This window comes from Diorhabda sublineata, chromosome 8 (assembly GCF_026230105.1).
Source record: "Diorhabda sublineata isolate icDioSubl1.1 chromosome 8, icDioSubl1.1, whole genome shotgun sequence".
In the NCBI taxonomy this organism is placed as follows: domain Eukaryota; kingdom Metazoa; phylum Arthropoda; class Insecta; order Coleoptera; family Chrysomelidae; genus Diorhabda; species Diorhabda sublineata.
The window spans coordinates 8,196,616-8,213,060 of NC_079481.1; the positions used below are offsets into that span (position 1 = coordinate 8,196,616).

Sequence of the window (16,445 nt, forward strand, 5' to 3'; positions counted from 1 at the left end):
AGGCTAAATATAAACATGGGAGGGTACTACTAAAATAAAAAGAGGATATTCAGTTCTTCAAAAATCTATTCCAATTCATCTATGCAATTAACAAAACCATTTTCAAATAATAGAAGCATTGGAAATGCTTTTCGATTGGATCCATCAAAGGCAGCAAAGGGAATTTACAAATCTTTCATAATGGTTGTGAGGTTAGTTTTACCATTTTTCGGCCAAATTAGCGATCCATGCATGGTCCAAGTAATTACGAATGTTTAAGCACCGATTAAATGTGATTGCGTGATCTCCTTCACTTGAACCGGCTTCTACTAATTCACCATCTTTTTGGAATTGCTTCGTTTATTCAGATTTTCGATATACAATTATAATTTTCGTTGTTTTTTCGCCTGGTTAATGAAATTATTTTGTATCGTTTTTGGTAACAGGAGAAAAAAAAATAAGTGATCATTAATAAAAGTAATAGTTCTCTAGAAATCTTTTGTGTGATACTTTTTATACGAGAAAGAATTTTTTTTCGTTGTAATCATATCTTCGATCTTTCCGTTAAGAACGGCTTTGTCTCGAATTGAAAAATGATTGGTCCACTTTATTGATGACCTTAAATAAAAACGATAAAAATAGACAATTCTTAATGACGTTTTGTTCCGATTTTTATTTTAACAAAGGTCGGCAGAAATAGGCCGTAACCTAAATCATCACGACAAAAAAAAATTACGAATTCAAAGTCGGCACTGAACTTTTTAGTGATAGTTATAAATAAAAATTCGAAAATGGGTTGTTTCCATACCGTTAGTTGATGTTTAATCGATAATTTTCTCACTTTGTTAAATCGATCGTACCCGCAGATAATAATTATATTTATACGAGGTAGCTACGAGATGTTATACTACTTAACATCATTAATCATTTTATCAGTGTAAACATTCCTCATTCTTGATTATAAATGATTGTAAAGTGTCGAGAAAATAATTAACAATTTCTAGTTGAGACGTACGTACGAGGTGTAAATAAATAATACAGTTAATTATTTTATTAAAAAAAGAAATCGCGTGATGCTAAATCCGACAAGACGAATATAGCAAACTGACAAGCCAGCAATGAGATTAAACTTGTTACTACTTGCTTCAACTTTAACTTTGATATTAGAAATGTAAATGTCCAAAGTTTCGATTAACTTCAGTACTAATACTTTGTGTACCTTTAGCACTTTAAGAAGCTTGAATTTAAGTACTGTAGCTTTTGTCTATGAACAGACTCCCAATCATAGTGCTGGTGTTCGGTTCACAGTGAGCAAAGGGCCGAAAACTTCCCCAAAGGTCGTAAAATCGATTGTCGGACTTTTTACCGAGAAAACCCCCAGATTTTTAAATTTCGTGGCAATTGGAGTACATTTTAGTACTTCCGGTATACCGAATACGAAATTTCGTAGCCATCTGAGTTCATTCCACTAACTTCAGTCTCCATTTTGAAACAGCAATTTCCGTTTGTGAAAACACTAACTCCTAATACGTAATTAGCGACCGGGGAAAATCCCAGATGCAAATTTCAACTCAATCGTTTCGTTTTAAAGACTTTTTGTCAGCTTGTCGACTTTTGTTTGTGCGACGTTTACCTTTGATTCCTTATAGAAACGACAAGAGCTTCCACTTGAGTCCCAGTTTGGTCCCATATATTTTTGACCCTATCTGTCAATGATCGTATCTATGGGCGTACTTTAGAACACTTAGATGCCCAATCATATCGACAGTCATGTTCTATACCTTGAATTCTTTTATAGCTTCTAATCTAAAATTACTAGAGCTGATGTGGGGTAATACTTTAAAGTGATTTTTTACTTATTGAAGTTGTTCTTGTAAGACTAAATCATTTTCAAAGTTAAAATAAATATTTTTGTTTAATTATCTTCTATATTATTCTTTGTTTTTATTCCAAGAACTCTTCGGAGCTTATTCGACTGAAAGTTTAGCATTTCAACTATCGTTTGAATTCGAGCGATTATTTTTTTAAAGAAATACAATAAAAACAAACCGCATTCGAAATTGATGATCCTAAAAAGTATCCTCGAACGATGCCGTGGATAATTCTCTCGAGTTCAAACGGTTTAAAACAATACCTCTTTGTTAATGAACAAGCTATGTGGGTCGAAGCTCTCATCTACTCCAAAAAGAGGAGATTAATCGAAGTTCGCAAAATCAAGACTAATTGCCGCACATTGTTCTGGTACAAATAAATCACTAGACCAATGATGGGCTCGAAAAATTGGAGAAATTTATTATTTTTTTCATGAAAAATAAATATGGCTTCAAGTCAAAAGTATTAGAGAATTTGTAAGGCTTCAAAGTCTGATGTACGTGCTCCAATTATTAGAACGAAATGGTAGTAAAACGGACGAAAAAAAATTTAACATCACTCACAATTTTAGGAAAGTTTGCTTATTCTCCGGATATTGCCCCATCTAATCATGATTTGCTTCAGTCCTAAAATTTACTTTTCGAAAAACAGTTTCTGATGATGATAATTTCCTCATTAAAACGTTGAGTATAATAGTGAATAATTTGTGTTGAAAAATGTATTGGAAAATTGAGATATGACAACACTGATGTCAATAATGAGTGTTTGAAGTTCGATCTCCAATTCCACAATGATTATAAACATATTTGTAAATATGCACTAAGCAAATTCTTCCAGATCCAATTTTCTAAGGCGAAAATGATCTGCAGAAAACTCAAACATCAAATTCCGGCCTAGTTCCCAAAAATTTCATAGATTTCTTTCTGCAGATGAACTTTCGTATACCACAGAAAGTCGTTGATCCAGTCACAAGCTTTTGGTCTATTCGTCACTATTTATTCCTAAATATCGAAAAATCCAAACCAAAAGACTGTTTTTCTTGTCTAAGTCTTTATTTTATCTATGATGTGTCTTAAATCGATAACGTTGAAACTCATACAAGAACCTAACGGTAATAAACCTCTGGTAGCAACCTCTGACGTGTTTTCTGGCTATTTAATGATATATATTCGAGTGGAAGAAATTCTTTCTTAATCTTTCTTCTGTATTCAACATCGTGATGAAAATATTATCAGTACTTGTATTAGAATGTTTTTATATATGTACATACAATGTCCGCTGGCTAATTTCATGTTTAGTTTGTTATACTATTAGCGTCTTTTACCGAGGCAATGATAATTATTCATTGAAATTTATTATAAACGAAAAAGAAATCGATGTAAACCAAAATTGATATTATGAATGGGCCGATTTCTACAGAACTTAATCATCATTCAATAAGTCGTGTGATATTTTTTTGTTCAGGTCAAAGATATCTGTAATGAATTGGAGATTCGATCGTTATGTCACAAAATCCTCCAGAACGTGTGTATGCTGCTTAACGCCGATCGCGGTTCGCTGTTTTTGGTGGAAGGCGATAAATATAGCGGTTGTCCCGTCGCTCCAGGTCACTATAGGGATCGTTGTTTGGTGTCAAAATTATTCGACGTTTGTTCGAAAAGTACCTTAGTGGAAATTGAGAAAAAAGAAGAGATCAAGATTCCTCTGGGAACTGGTATTGTGGGATACGTAGCCGAGAGTGGGGAACCCGTCAATATACCAGATGCTTATCAGGTGAGATCATTTTTTTTATATATTTTTATAATTTATTTATATAAATTAATTTGAAATAATTAATAGATGAAAAATTACGATCTTATCTAACTAAATCTATTCTAATTCGAATAATTTCAATAGGTAGGAATGTGATTTGGTTTGTTTTAAGTGCGAAGGAATTTATTTTTTTTATATAGATATAAATCGAATGAAATTTACAACATTGTTTGTAACAACGAAGGTCGTTATTAAGTAATTATATTGTTATTAAAATAATTTTCTTAATAATATTTATTAGCAATTAGAGTGATGTGATAAGAATCGAAAATAATGTGATGTTTACAATCTTTCTATTCGTGGGGTTCGATTTATAAATAAATAGATAAATAAAATAATTTTTATATATCCAAACGAAGTTTTCAAAAATTAGTTCAAAAGACACAATCACCTGCTGTGATAAAAACTTGTATTGAAACAAACATCAAATTCATTCCGGGTATATCAAACGTGCCGCGCATTCGCCGAATTTTAGAATTGCACTGTAACCGGGCAGGGCCGGCTCCAGAGCTCATATCGCGGGCTTGTTCGTTCGTTATAATCTTTTTTTATTTTTGTTTAATGCAAATATATGGAAAATTTGAAAATAATTGTCTATTGGAGGTAATTATTTTAATCATTTCAGACTAGAGTTTGATAAATGATTAAATTCGATATTAGAATAAAACTTATTTCGTGATTATTTGTTTTGATTTTAGGTTTATTTTCATAGAAATTTTGGAAAGTAAAATAACAGGTAAAAATTTGACTGAAGCAAGTCGAATTGTCAAATTTCTACCTGTTATTTTGAACTGATTTTATATAAAAAAAAGACCTAAAATCAAGAAAAATAATCACGAACTATATATCGAAAAATCGATCGATACGTTTTCCAGTTTTTTTCGACTTTTCCTCGTTAAAGACAAATGAAAATATGTTTTTCTGGAACAAAAGAAAAGTCAAAATCTTTTCAGGTTTTTCCAATTTTTCGCTTTTTTTAACTGTTACGTAATTTTTTATAATTCTAGAGGTGTTCGGTGATTTTTAGTTCCTTTTCTTAATTTTCTCTTATTTGTTTTTTCAATTTTTTCTAATTTCTCAATTGTTTCTTCTTATCCAAAAATAGGCAATTGTTTACATTTTTGAAGAAATTATTGAAATTGAGGTTTTTCGAATTTTGATTTTTTGGAATTATGCAATTATGTTTCAATTTTTTCTACTTCTCCCAAAAAGTTGCAAACTTTTCGCATTTCAAAAGAGTTTTCTGAAAAATTGGTGTATATTTTAATAATTTTAAGAAAATTTGTCAATTTGGAAACGAAACTTGTATAAACTTGAAAGATATCCTTCATTCATCGGCGAATTTTTCAGATTTTTCAAATTTTCGAAGTAAAATTCGTAATTTTCTTCAAATTCTAATACAGTTTTTTGTATCTCCTCCAATATTCGAATGAAAATCTTCTTTCCAGGACGAACGTTTTAATCATGAGGTAGATAGTAGGACGGGCTACAGGACGAAATCCTTATTATGCATGCCCATCAAAGACACCAACGGTGACGTAATTGGTGTAGCGCAGGTAAGAATTGTTCTATTTAAGAATTATATAAAATCAAATCACAAGAAACCAAAAAAATTTTTTAGTAGAAATAATAATCCTCCTTTTTGCATTTTTCATGATTTTCCTATGATATACACATTTTTCGAATTATTTTTTTGATTTTTACGTATATTTCAATTTGCACCTACTTATTTATCTGTTTTTCAGAATTTTCTATCGGTCTATTTTAAAAATTGTCTTTTTCTTCCAAACTTTTTGTGATTATTCGATAATTTTCCAAATTTTTGAGCATTTTATTTTTTTTATTTGCTCGCGTTTTTTTAATTCTTTATTAGTCTCCAATTCCTCCTAATTTTCCGAGAAAGTTTTTTTTTCAATTTTTGGAAAATTTTTCGATTATTCCTGCAGTCTCTGGTTTGAAACTTATTTTTTATTATTTCTTGTATTCTTTAAATTCGTTATTGATTTTTGCGTTTTTTGTTTCAAAATATTCTAGTTCTACAAAAGTTATTCCCTTTTTTGGAGAATTTTTTTACAGTATATTTTCCGAATTTGTTTTTATTCATATTTTTTTGCCTTGTTCAATTTTCGCGCTTTCTATTTTTGTTAAATAATGTCAAATTTCACGAAATCTAATTTGATTTTCACCGATTTTCTAATATGCCCACACTTTTCTAGGAATCTTTCTATTTTCCGAATTATTTTTCGGTTTTTTCGTTTTCTCTTAGTTCTCCAAGAAATTTTTGTTTTTTTTTCAATTTTCTTATAATTTTTCGATTTTTTCAATTCTCTCTTGGAATTGATTTTTTTTAAGTTTTTTTATCATTTCTTGCACTTTTAGAATTCGTTATCGATTTTTACGTTTTTTTATTCAATATATTCTCACTTTTTTGCAGAATTTTCCGATTTTTTAACAGTAATCAATGATTTTTCAATTTTTGCGTATTTTATTGTTATTTACTTCCTCATAAATTCTCTTTTGGTTTTTCCTATTTCCTATAACTACTGATTACAAAAAAAATTCCTATCGGCACATCTCTCGTTGGTATTACGTGGGAGTCAATCATTTTTTTTTTTTTTTTTCGAAACTCAGGTTATAAATAAAGTTGGTGATCAACCATTCACGAAAACCGACGAAGAAGTATTTTCCAAATACCTACAGTTCTGCGGCATCGGCCTCCGAAACGCGCACCTCTACGAAAAATCCCAGTTAGAAATAAAAAGGAATCAAGTCCTTTTAGATTTGGCCAGGATGATATTCCAAGAACAGTCTACGTTGGAGCACGTGGTTTATAGAATTTTACTGCACGCACAAAGTCTTATTCAATGCCAAAGAGTACAGGTAAGTGACGTAATCCAAGTTGATTCAGCTGCGTATTTTCTGAATAATGTTTTCGTTACAACAAAGTATTCGACTTCGATAAATATGTATATCAGAATTTGTTTTCTTTCTCTTTTTTTTTGTAAAACAAACATTTTATAATTGAATTTGTTTTGCGAATGTAGCTTTTGTTCGCGATTAAATTCAGTGCACACATTCTCCGATGGGGGCGATAGCAGAATACGAAACGTGCCGGAAAAAAGAAAAATAATTCGGTAATTTTAGACGGTGTATTTGATATTATTAAATTCGTCGTTGGGGGATTCGGAATTCATTTTAACTGGCGAAAAATGTGATGAAAATTTAAATTGAAGTTGGTATTGAATATTTTTGTGGTTTCGTGGTTTTTCCATCGAGTTTCTTCTATAATTTTACAAAACTTGAGAGATGAAAAAAATGATTTTTTTATGTTAGCAACTTTAATTTTTTCCGTTTTTTTCTCAGTTTTTTTTCAAAATTATCCTTTTACCTGATTTTTTGTGAAATTTCCATTTTAATTTTCGTGTAATCACCACGAATTATTCAATTTTTTTTGGATTTCGGCGTGATGGATTTTTTTTAATTTTCGTTGAGATTTTTCGATTTTTCGCAGTTTACATTTGGAATTTATCTTTTTTGGATTTTTTTTAATCTACGTATTTTAGTTTTTCTCGTTTTCAGGTATTTTTGGAATTCTTTTTGCAATATGCGCATATTAATTAGATTTTTGATTATTTTTCAGTTTATCCTATTTTCTCGAATATTTTTCCACATTTTTTTTCAATTTCTAGAGAATTTTGAATATTTTTAGCATTCTCTCTATTTGGAGAATTTCTTTTTTTCAGATTTTTTCCATTTTCCGATAATTTCCTAATTTTGCATTTTATTTTTTTAATTTTCTTACATTTTGCAAATTTTTTTTTGACATATTAATAGTTTTTCGAGTTTTGCGCACTTTTTGATAAAGTTTTTCGGGTTTTGCGCACTTTTCGAGTTTTTATGCGCATTTCTTATTTTTTACGAAAATTTTTCAGCCTCGAATCATCTAGGAAACTCTTTTTTTTTTGGAATTACCCGAATTTATATTTTGCAAATTTTCCCATATTTCGAATTTCTTTATTTTTGCGCAGTTATTTCCAATTTTTTGGAATTTTTAGAATCCGATTTTTCCGCATTTTCAAATTCTCAACTTTCACCAATTATTTGGGACCATTATTTTCCTGGCATTTCGAAATCTGAGCATTTTCCCATTTTTTTCCAATATCTTGTCTAGTCTTTTAAGAAATTCTTCAAATTTATCATCAAAGTTTTTTATGATTCTCATCGCCCTTTTAACTATTGTAAATTCTTTTTCCGATTTTTAATTCATATTTTCAATTTACCAAGAATGTTTCATATAATTAGAGTTTTTTATTTCAAAGTATTCAACTTCCATTTAATTCCAAATTCTCTTTATTTGTAAAACAAATAATTTAATTAAATTTATTTTGCAAATGTAGCTTTTGTTCGCGATTAAATTCAGTACACACATTCTCCGATAGGGGCGATAGCAGAATACGAAACGTGCCGGAAAACTAAAAATTCTCGTTTCCAAAGCACGTCTCACCTTATCTTGATACATAATTCAGTAATTTTTCATTGAAATTATCAAATTCGTTATTGTAAGAAAAAAATTCAATCCAACTCACTAAATTTATAAAAACAAATATTTCATTCATATTCTGCACTACTCATTATTGTTCTATAGAAGTACTTCATGATTACCCCTCGTATTATACAAATCGATCATTTAATTGACTGTATGAAATTACATCGTGAAACATACACCTATGAAGCGATTGATGAGTTGACGAGCGATGGTAATATAATAGAGAAAAGAGCTATTTAAAGCTGTGCCTTTAGTGCTAAAGTCGATTATCTCTACACAAGCTTTTCGATAGACGTAATTGTAAATGACAAAAGCTTTGCATTATAAAAGAAACTTTTCGATATCGCCGATATGTTTTACTATTCAAATATGAAATGAAAGTTTTGATTAATGAACTTGTACGTTAAAACTATTCCAAATATCAATAGAAAATATGAACCAATTCACACAAAACTAATTATTAATCAATTGTTATTTTTGAAATTATCTTGAAATTTTTTAATATAAAGTTTATACATACCTTGATTATGGGGTGAAACACAAAAATTACAACACAATTATTAACTTAAATAGGTTTATAACAAACATTTACCATACAATTAAATTACATATAAATGTAAAAAATCTTAGGTTAGGTTTGTAGACGCGCACCACGATAGTTAAAAAAGAAGAAGTAGCCTTCATTAATAGAATAATGCATATACGTGTTCGTATCATGGATGAATAACGTGAAAAAACAAAAAAGAATAATTTATTTGGTTTAAGTGTTTTTCTTCACTAGAAAACTTTGACATGTGAAAAATTACAACAAAATATTGAATTTATCACTAAATATTTATAAAATAATCAATGTTTTTCATGATTTAGTAGCATATTAATGTGAAAAATCTTAGGTTAGGTTTGAAGACGCCTAACAAAGTTAAAAACGAAGAAGTACAGAAAAAAGAAAAGATGAAATAAGAAAAACAATAACTTTCTTATAGGGTGATTCATAAAAGTGGTTCTTTCTAATGTAGCAAAACGATGAATAAATTAATCGAATAACCTATAAATTGAGTGCTTTTCGTTAATGCATATCTTTGATACGAGATAAAACACAAAAATTACAAACAAAAATAATGAATTCGTCAGAGTTTATACATAAATATTCATAAAATTATCAACGTACTACATGATTAAATACCGTATTATTGTGAAATCTTAGGTTAGGTTTTAGGACGCACACCAAAGTTAAAAAAGAAGAAGTACACTGTACTAATGGAATAATCCATAATTATGATAATAAAATAATACTTTCATTATAGGGTGATTCATAAAAGTAGTTCGTTCTAATGTGACATAACGTTGATAAATGAATAGATGTTGAACTAACCTATAAATTTAGTGTTTTCATTAATACATACTAATCAAGGGAAAAAAAGGATAATTAAACAAGTATTTAATGTCTTATGATCGTAAATTCAGAAATTTGTTGTATTTGACGATGTTCTTTAAGACTGGAGTTTCAATCACCTAATTAAAGGGTGATTAAAAAAAAATAGTTTTTCAATGTGGATAAATTAATTGAATAGTTTATATAAATAAAACGAATTTACAAAAAAATTAACTTAATGCGATAATAAAGTTGATAGACAACTTCCTGCTCGTTGAATTGATTAGTTATCAGCTCTCTATTACGACTGGTCAATATTTGCATTTCATCACATTAACACGGCAGCTATTATCGATCCGTACTTAAATTACTATGTTTTATCACTGTACAAGGAAATATCGTTTATCATATACAACGACTCCCCATCACTTGTCTTGTCGATTTCAATTAGATATCGAACATGGGCGGTGACTCATATAGTGATCCAGTCAAAATAGACAAAAATAAGATATAACTTGGTCAAAATCCCCGTCGAAGGTCAAACGGATATAAAGTTTTTTTATCTCGAAAAGAGGTAAAACTTTTTAACTTTTTTTTTAATAATAATATAAAATTCATATTTCATAATTATTTACACTACACTTAACTAATTTATTTTTTCAACCAATCACTATGACTTAAAATAATAAACTAACTCTCGCTGCTAAACAAACACTAATTTATATCAGATTATCTAGAATTCTAGAAAGTCAACAAAAAAAAATCACTTTAATAACATCCTACAAACTAATTGTTAGAAAATATGTCAAAGGCGCTAAATTTTGTAGTTACATTATAATAGGACAGAATCGGCTCCATAATTCTGAATCGTACGAAAAGTATCGGAACGATTTTAGTAGAGATTTTCATGATCTTAATCTGTTTAACGAATTTCCCACGTTTGATTTTCGATAAAATTTTTGGCAAAATAGTTTCGCTACTAAACGAAGGAAAAGAGCCCCGTATGGGCGGCTGGTAGTCAATCGCTTAAACAAAAAAGAGAAAAAGTCCGTTTCGCCAAACCAGCATGGTTTTGAGAGATCTACGGTCACGGCAATGTTACAATTAAAAGAGTCCAGATAGAATGTGGTAACAACCAACAACATCCGAAATGCGATGAACATATTACCAAGGGTTTCACAAATGGGGAGATGAACCAGTACTTAATAGTTTGCGTGGAGAGCTATTTCAAGCTGGTTCCCGTAGACCTGGACACCGATTTACAGCCCTTCGCCCTATCTCCCCGCAGTTCAGTCACTGCCTTGTGGGGTCTTCCTTTTGCATTTCACGTGCCCGTAGTAAAGGCATTTAAAGCATCTTAGAGACACGATCCTTTCTATGATTTTACAGGCTGAACAACTAATCTTAATGGTCCTCATCTTATCTGCGATGACTAGTTACATTTGTTCATCAAATTTGATTTTCCTTATCGATTTTACTACAAGTCCTGCCAAACCTGAGTGAATAACCGAAAGAATAACTGTCGTATTAACTTTGTATAATGGCGGGCTTACTGAAATGTTTAAACTACCTACAAAATTTTAGAATTTTCAATTTATTTTTTTTATTTATAAATATTGTTCAAAGAATAAGTTATTCATAAAATAAAAGTAATTAGTTGAATAAATTAATTAAAAAATTACAGATTCTTTTAACGCATCAAGATTCATGCGCTAGTTTTTCGAGAGTTTTTGATTTTGAAGAAAACGATGTTAATATTATCGAATCTGGAGAGAGTAGAAATAGGTAAATAACGCGAAATTTGATAATAAAAAATTCGAAAAATAAAATAATTCCCATATATACTTTCAGTCCATTGGAAGGGAGATTTCCAATTAATTTGGGAATAACCGGACACGTAGCTACTACGGGGGAGGTGAGTTATTTAATTAATACTTACAAACGTATTATGTCGTGTATATTGGAATTCTATTTTTGAAGATGAAATTTTCAATTTATAGACTGTGAATCTAACGAACGTGTACGACGATTCACGATTCGATCCCGAAGCGGACCAAGGTACAAACTTTAAACACAAGACGGTTTTGTGTATGCCGATAAAGAACAGCAAAAATAAAATAATCGGCGTTATACAATTGATAAATAAATTCAACGATCTTCCTTTTACGCAAAACGACGAAAATTTCGTGGAGGCGTTCGCCATCTTCTGCGGCATGGGTATACACAACACGAGGATGTACGAGGAGGCCACTACGGCCGTTGCTAAACAGAAAGTTATTTTGGACGTGCTGTCCTATCATGCGACCGCCAGTGTTGAGGAAGCCCAAAGATTAAGGGTAAGGTACTGGTTTTTTAAATTAAAATTTACCTTTCATTATTTAGATTGAAATAATATACTCCCAAGTGAACGAAAAACGAAAATTCGATTGTTTTCAGCGAAATAATTTAAATTAGAAATTTGATTTATTTTTGAGGAATGAAAAAATAAAATCTGAAATATTTTTCATTTTTCCAATATATAGATTCTTGATCATTTAATTCTCCATGGATTTTCGAATATATTCGATTTTTTTTTGTAATATGGGATAAATTAAAAAATATTCTTCTAGTTTTATTTTCTAAAATTTCTGGATAGTTTTTTTATTTTTTACGCGAACAATTTTCGAAATTTGACAGCGAGCTTTTTTGTGATGATTGACAAAATAAAATCTGAAATATTTTTCATTTTTCCAATATATAGATTCTGGATCATTTTAATTCTCCTTGGATTTTCGAATATATTCGATTTTTTTTGTAATTTGGGATAAATTAAAAAATTTTCTTCTAGTTTTATTTTCTAAAATTTCTGGATAGTTTTTTTATTTTTTACGCGAACAATTTTCGAAATTTGGCAGCGAGCTTTTTGGTGACGAATGACAAAATAAAATCTGAAATATTTTTCATTTTTCCAATATATAGATTCTGGATCATTTTAATTCTCCTTGGATTTTCGAATATATTCGATTTTTTTTTGTAATTTGGGATAAATTAAAAAATATTCTTCTAGTTTTATTTTCTAAAATTTCTGGATAGTTTTTTTTATTTTTTACGCAAACAATTTTCGAAATTTGACAGCGAGCTTTTTTGTGACGATTGACAAAATAAAATCTGAAATATTTTTCATTTTTCCAATATATAGATTCTTGATCATTTAATTCTCCATGGATTTTCGAATATATTCGATTTTTTTTTGTAATATGGGATAAATTAAAAAATATTCTTCTAGTTTTATTTTCTAAAATTTCTGGATAGTTTTTTTATTTTTTACGCGAACAATTTTCGAAATTTGACAGCGAGCTTTTCTGTGACGAATGACAAAATAAAATCTGAAATATTTTTCATTTTTCCAATATATAGATTCTGGATTATTTTAATTCTCCATGGATTTTCGAATATATTCGATTTTTTTTTTGTAATTTGGGATAAATTAAAAAATTTTCTTCTAGTTTTATTTTCTAAAATTTCTGGATAGTTTTTTTATTTTTTACGCGAACAATTTTCGAAATTTGACAGCGAGCTTTTCTGTGACGAATGACAAAATAAAATCTGAAATATTTTTCATTTTTCCAATATATAGATTCTGGATTATTTTAATTCTCCTTGGATTTTCGAATATATTCGATTTTTTTTTTGTAATTTGGGATAAATTAAAAAATTTTCTTCTAGTTTTATTTTCTAAAATTTCTGGATAGTTTTTTTATTTTTTACGCGAATAATTTTCGAAATTTGACAGCGAGCTTTTTTGTGACGATTGACAAAATAAAATCTGAAATATTTTTCATTTTTCCAATATATAGATTCTTGATCATTTAATTCTCCATGGATTTTCGAATATATTCGATTTTTTTTTGTAATATGGGATAAATTAAAAAATATTCTTCTAGTTTTATTTTCTAAAATTTCTGGATAGTTTTTTTATTTTTTACGCGAACAATTTTCGAAATTTGACAGCGAGCTTTTCTGTGACGAATGACAAAATAAAATCTGAAATATTTTTCATTTTTCCAATATATAGATTCTGGATTATTTTAATTCTCCATGGATTTTCGAATATATTCGATTTTTTTTTTGTAATTTGGGATAAATTAAAAAATTTTCTTCTAGTTTTATTTTCTAAAATTTCTGGATAGTTTTTTTTATTTTTTACGCAAACAATTTTCGAAATTTGACAGCGAGCTTTTTGGTGACGAATGACAAAATAAAATCTGAAATATTTTTCATTTTTCCAATATATAGATTCTGGATCATTTTAATTCTCCTTGGATTTTCGAATATATTCGATTTTTTTTTTGTAATTTGGGATAAATTAAAAAATATTCTTCTAGTTTTATTTTCTAAAATTTCTGGATAGTTTTTTTTATTTTTTACGCAAACAATTTTCGAAATTTGACAGCGAGCTTTTTTGTGACGATTGACAAAATAAAATCTGAAATATTTTTCATTTTTCCAATATATAGATTCTGGATCATTTTACTTCTCCTTGGATTTTCGAATATATTCGATTTTTTTTGTAATTTGGGATAAATTAAAAAATTTTCTTCTAGTTTTATTTTCTAAAATTTCTGGATAGTTTTTTTATTTTTTACGCGAACAATTTTCGAAATTTGGCAGCGAGCTTTTTGGTGACGAATGACAAAATAAAATCTGAAATATTTTTCATTTTTCCAATATATAGATTCTTGATCATTTTAATTCTCCTTGGATTTTCGAATATATTCGATTTTTTTTGTAATTTGGGATAAATTAAAAAATTTTCTTCTAGTTTTATTTTCTAAAATTTCTGGATAGTTTTTTTATTTTTTACGCGAACAATTTTCGAAATTTGGCAGCGAGCTTTTTGGTGACGAATGACAAAATAAAATCTGAAATATTTTTCATTTTTCCAATATATAGATTCTGGATCATTTTAATTCTCCTTGGATTTTCGAATATATTCGATTTTTTTTTGTAATTTGGGATAAATTAAAAAATATTCTTCTAGTTTTATTTTCTAAAATTTCTGGATAGTTTTTTTTATTTTTTACGCAAACAATTTTCGAAATTTGACAGCGAGCTTTTTTGTGACGATTGACAAAATAAAATCTGAAATATTTTTCATTTTTCCAATATATAGATTCTTGATCATTTAATTCTCCATGGATTTTCGAATATATTCGATTTTTTTTTGTAATATGGGATAAATTAAAAAATATTCTTCTAGTTTTATTTTCTAAAATTTCTGGATAGTTTTTTTATTTTTTACGCGAACAATTTTCGAAATTTGACAGCGAGCTTTTCTGTGACGAATGACAAAATAAAATCTGAAATATTTTTCATTTTTCCAATATATAGATTCTGGATTATTTTAATTCTCCATGGATTTTCGAATATATTCGATTTTTTTTTTGTAATTTGGGATAAATTAAAAAATTTTCTTCTAGTTTTATTTTCTAAAATTTCTGGATAGTTTTTTTATTTTTTACGCGAATAATTTTCGAAATTTGACAGCGAGCTTTTTTGTGACGATTGACAAAATAAAATCTGAAATATTTTTCATTTTTCCAATATATAGATTCTTGATCATTTAATTCTCCATGGATTTTCGAATATATTCGATTTTTTTTTGTAATATGGGATAAATTAAAAAATATTCTTCTAGTTTTATTTTCTAAAATTTCTGGATAGTTTTTTTATTTTTTACGCGAACAATTTTCGAAATTTGACAGCGAGCTTTTCTGTGACGAATGACAAAATAAAATCTGAAATATTTTTCATTTTTCCAATATATAGATTCTGGATTATTTTAATTCTCCATGGATTTTCGAATATATTCGATTTTTTTTTTGTAATTTGGGATAAATTAAAAAATTTTCTTCTAGTTTTATTTTCTAAAATTTCTGGATAGTTTTTTTTATTTTTTACGCAAACAATTTTCGAAATTTGACAGCGAGCTTTTTGGTGACGAATGACAAAATAAAATCTGAAATATTTTTCATTTTTCCAATATATAGATTCTGGATCATTTTAATTCTCCTTGGATTTTCGAATATATTCGATTTTTTTTTTGTAATTTGGGATAAATTAAAAAATATTCTTCTAGTTTTATTTTCTAAAATTTCTGGATAGTTTTTTTTATTTTTTACGCAAACAATTTTCGAAATTTGACAGCGAGCTTTTTTGTGACGATTGACAAAATAAAATCTGAAATATTTTTCATTTTTCCAATATATAGATTCTGGATCATTTTACTTCTCCTTGGATTTTCGAATATATTCGATTTTTTTTGTAATTTGGGATAAATTAAAAAATTTTCTTCTAGTTTTATTTTCTAAAATTTCTGGATAGTTTTTTTATTTTTTACGCGAACAATTTTCGAAATTTGGCAGCGAGCTTTTTGGTGACGAATGACAAAATAAAATCTGAAATATTTTTCATTTTTCCAATATATAGATTCTTGATCATTTTAATTCTCCTTGGATTTTCGAATATATTCGATTTTTTTTGTAATTTGGGATAAATTAAAAAATTTTCTTCTAGTTTTATTTTCTAAAATTTCTGGATAGTTTTTTTATTTTTTACGCGAACAATTTTCGAAATTTGGCAGCGAGCTTTTTGGTGACGAATGACAAAATAAAATCTGAAATATTTTTCATTTTTCCAATATATAGATTCTGGATCATTTTAATTCTCCTTGGATTTTCGAATATATTCGATTTTTTTTTGTAATTTGGGATAAATTAAAAAATATTCTTCTAGTTTTATTTTCTAAAATTTCTGGATAGTTTTTTTTATTTTTTACGCAAACAATTTTCGAAATTTGACAGCGAGCTTTTTTGTGACGATTGA

General features: G+C 28.3%; 1 protein-coding gene across 12 annotated transcripts in view; it reads left to right on the plus strand.

Moving 5' to 3' along the window:
• The window catches only part of LOC130448346 (dual 3',5'-cyclic-AMP and -GMP phosphodiesterase 11), a 125,827-nt gene that overhangs the window by 95,264 nt on the left and 14,118 nt on the right, over positions 1 to 16,445 (plus strand). For all 12 annotated transcript variants that reach the window (XM_056785664.1, XM_056785657.1, XM_056785663.1 and 9 more), the window contains exons 5-10: positions 3,316 to 3,624; positions 5,112 to 5,219; positions 6,295 to 6,543; positions 11,266 to 11,366; positions 11,433 to 11,496; positions 11,582 to 11,917. In XM_056785664.1, coding sequence (XP_056641642.1) covers positions 3,316 to 3,624; positions 5,112 to 5,219; positions 6,295 to 6,543; positions 11,266 to 11,366; positions 11,433 to 11,496; positions 11,582 to 11,917 — 1,167 coding nt within the window. The remainder of the gene's footprint in view (positions 1 to 3,315; positions 3,625 to 5,111; positions 5,220 to 6,294; positions 6,544 to 11,265; positions 11,367 to 11,432; positions 11,497 to 11,581; positions 11,918 to 16,445) is intronic.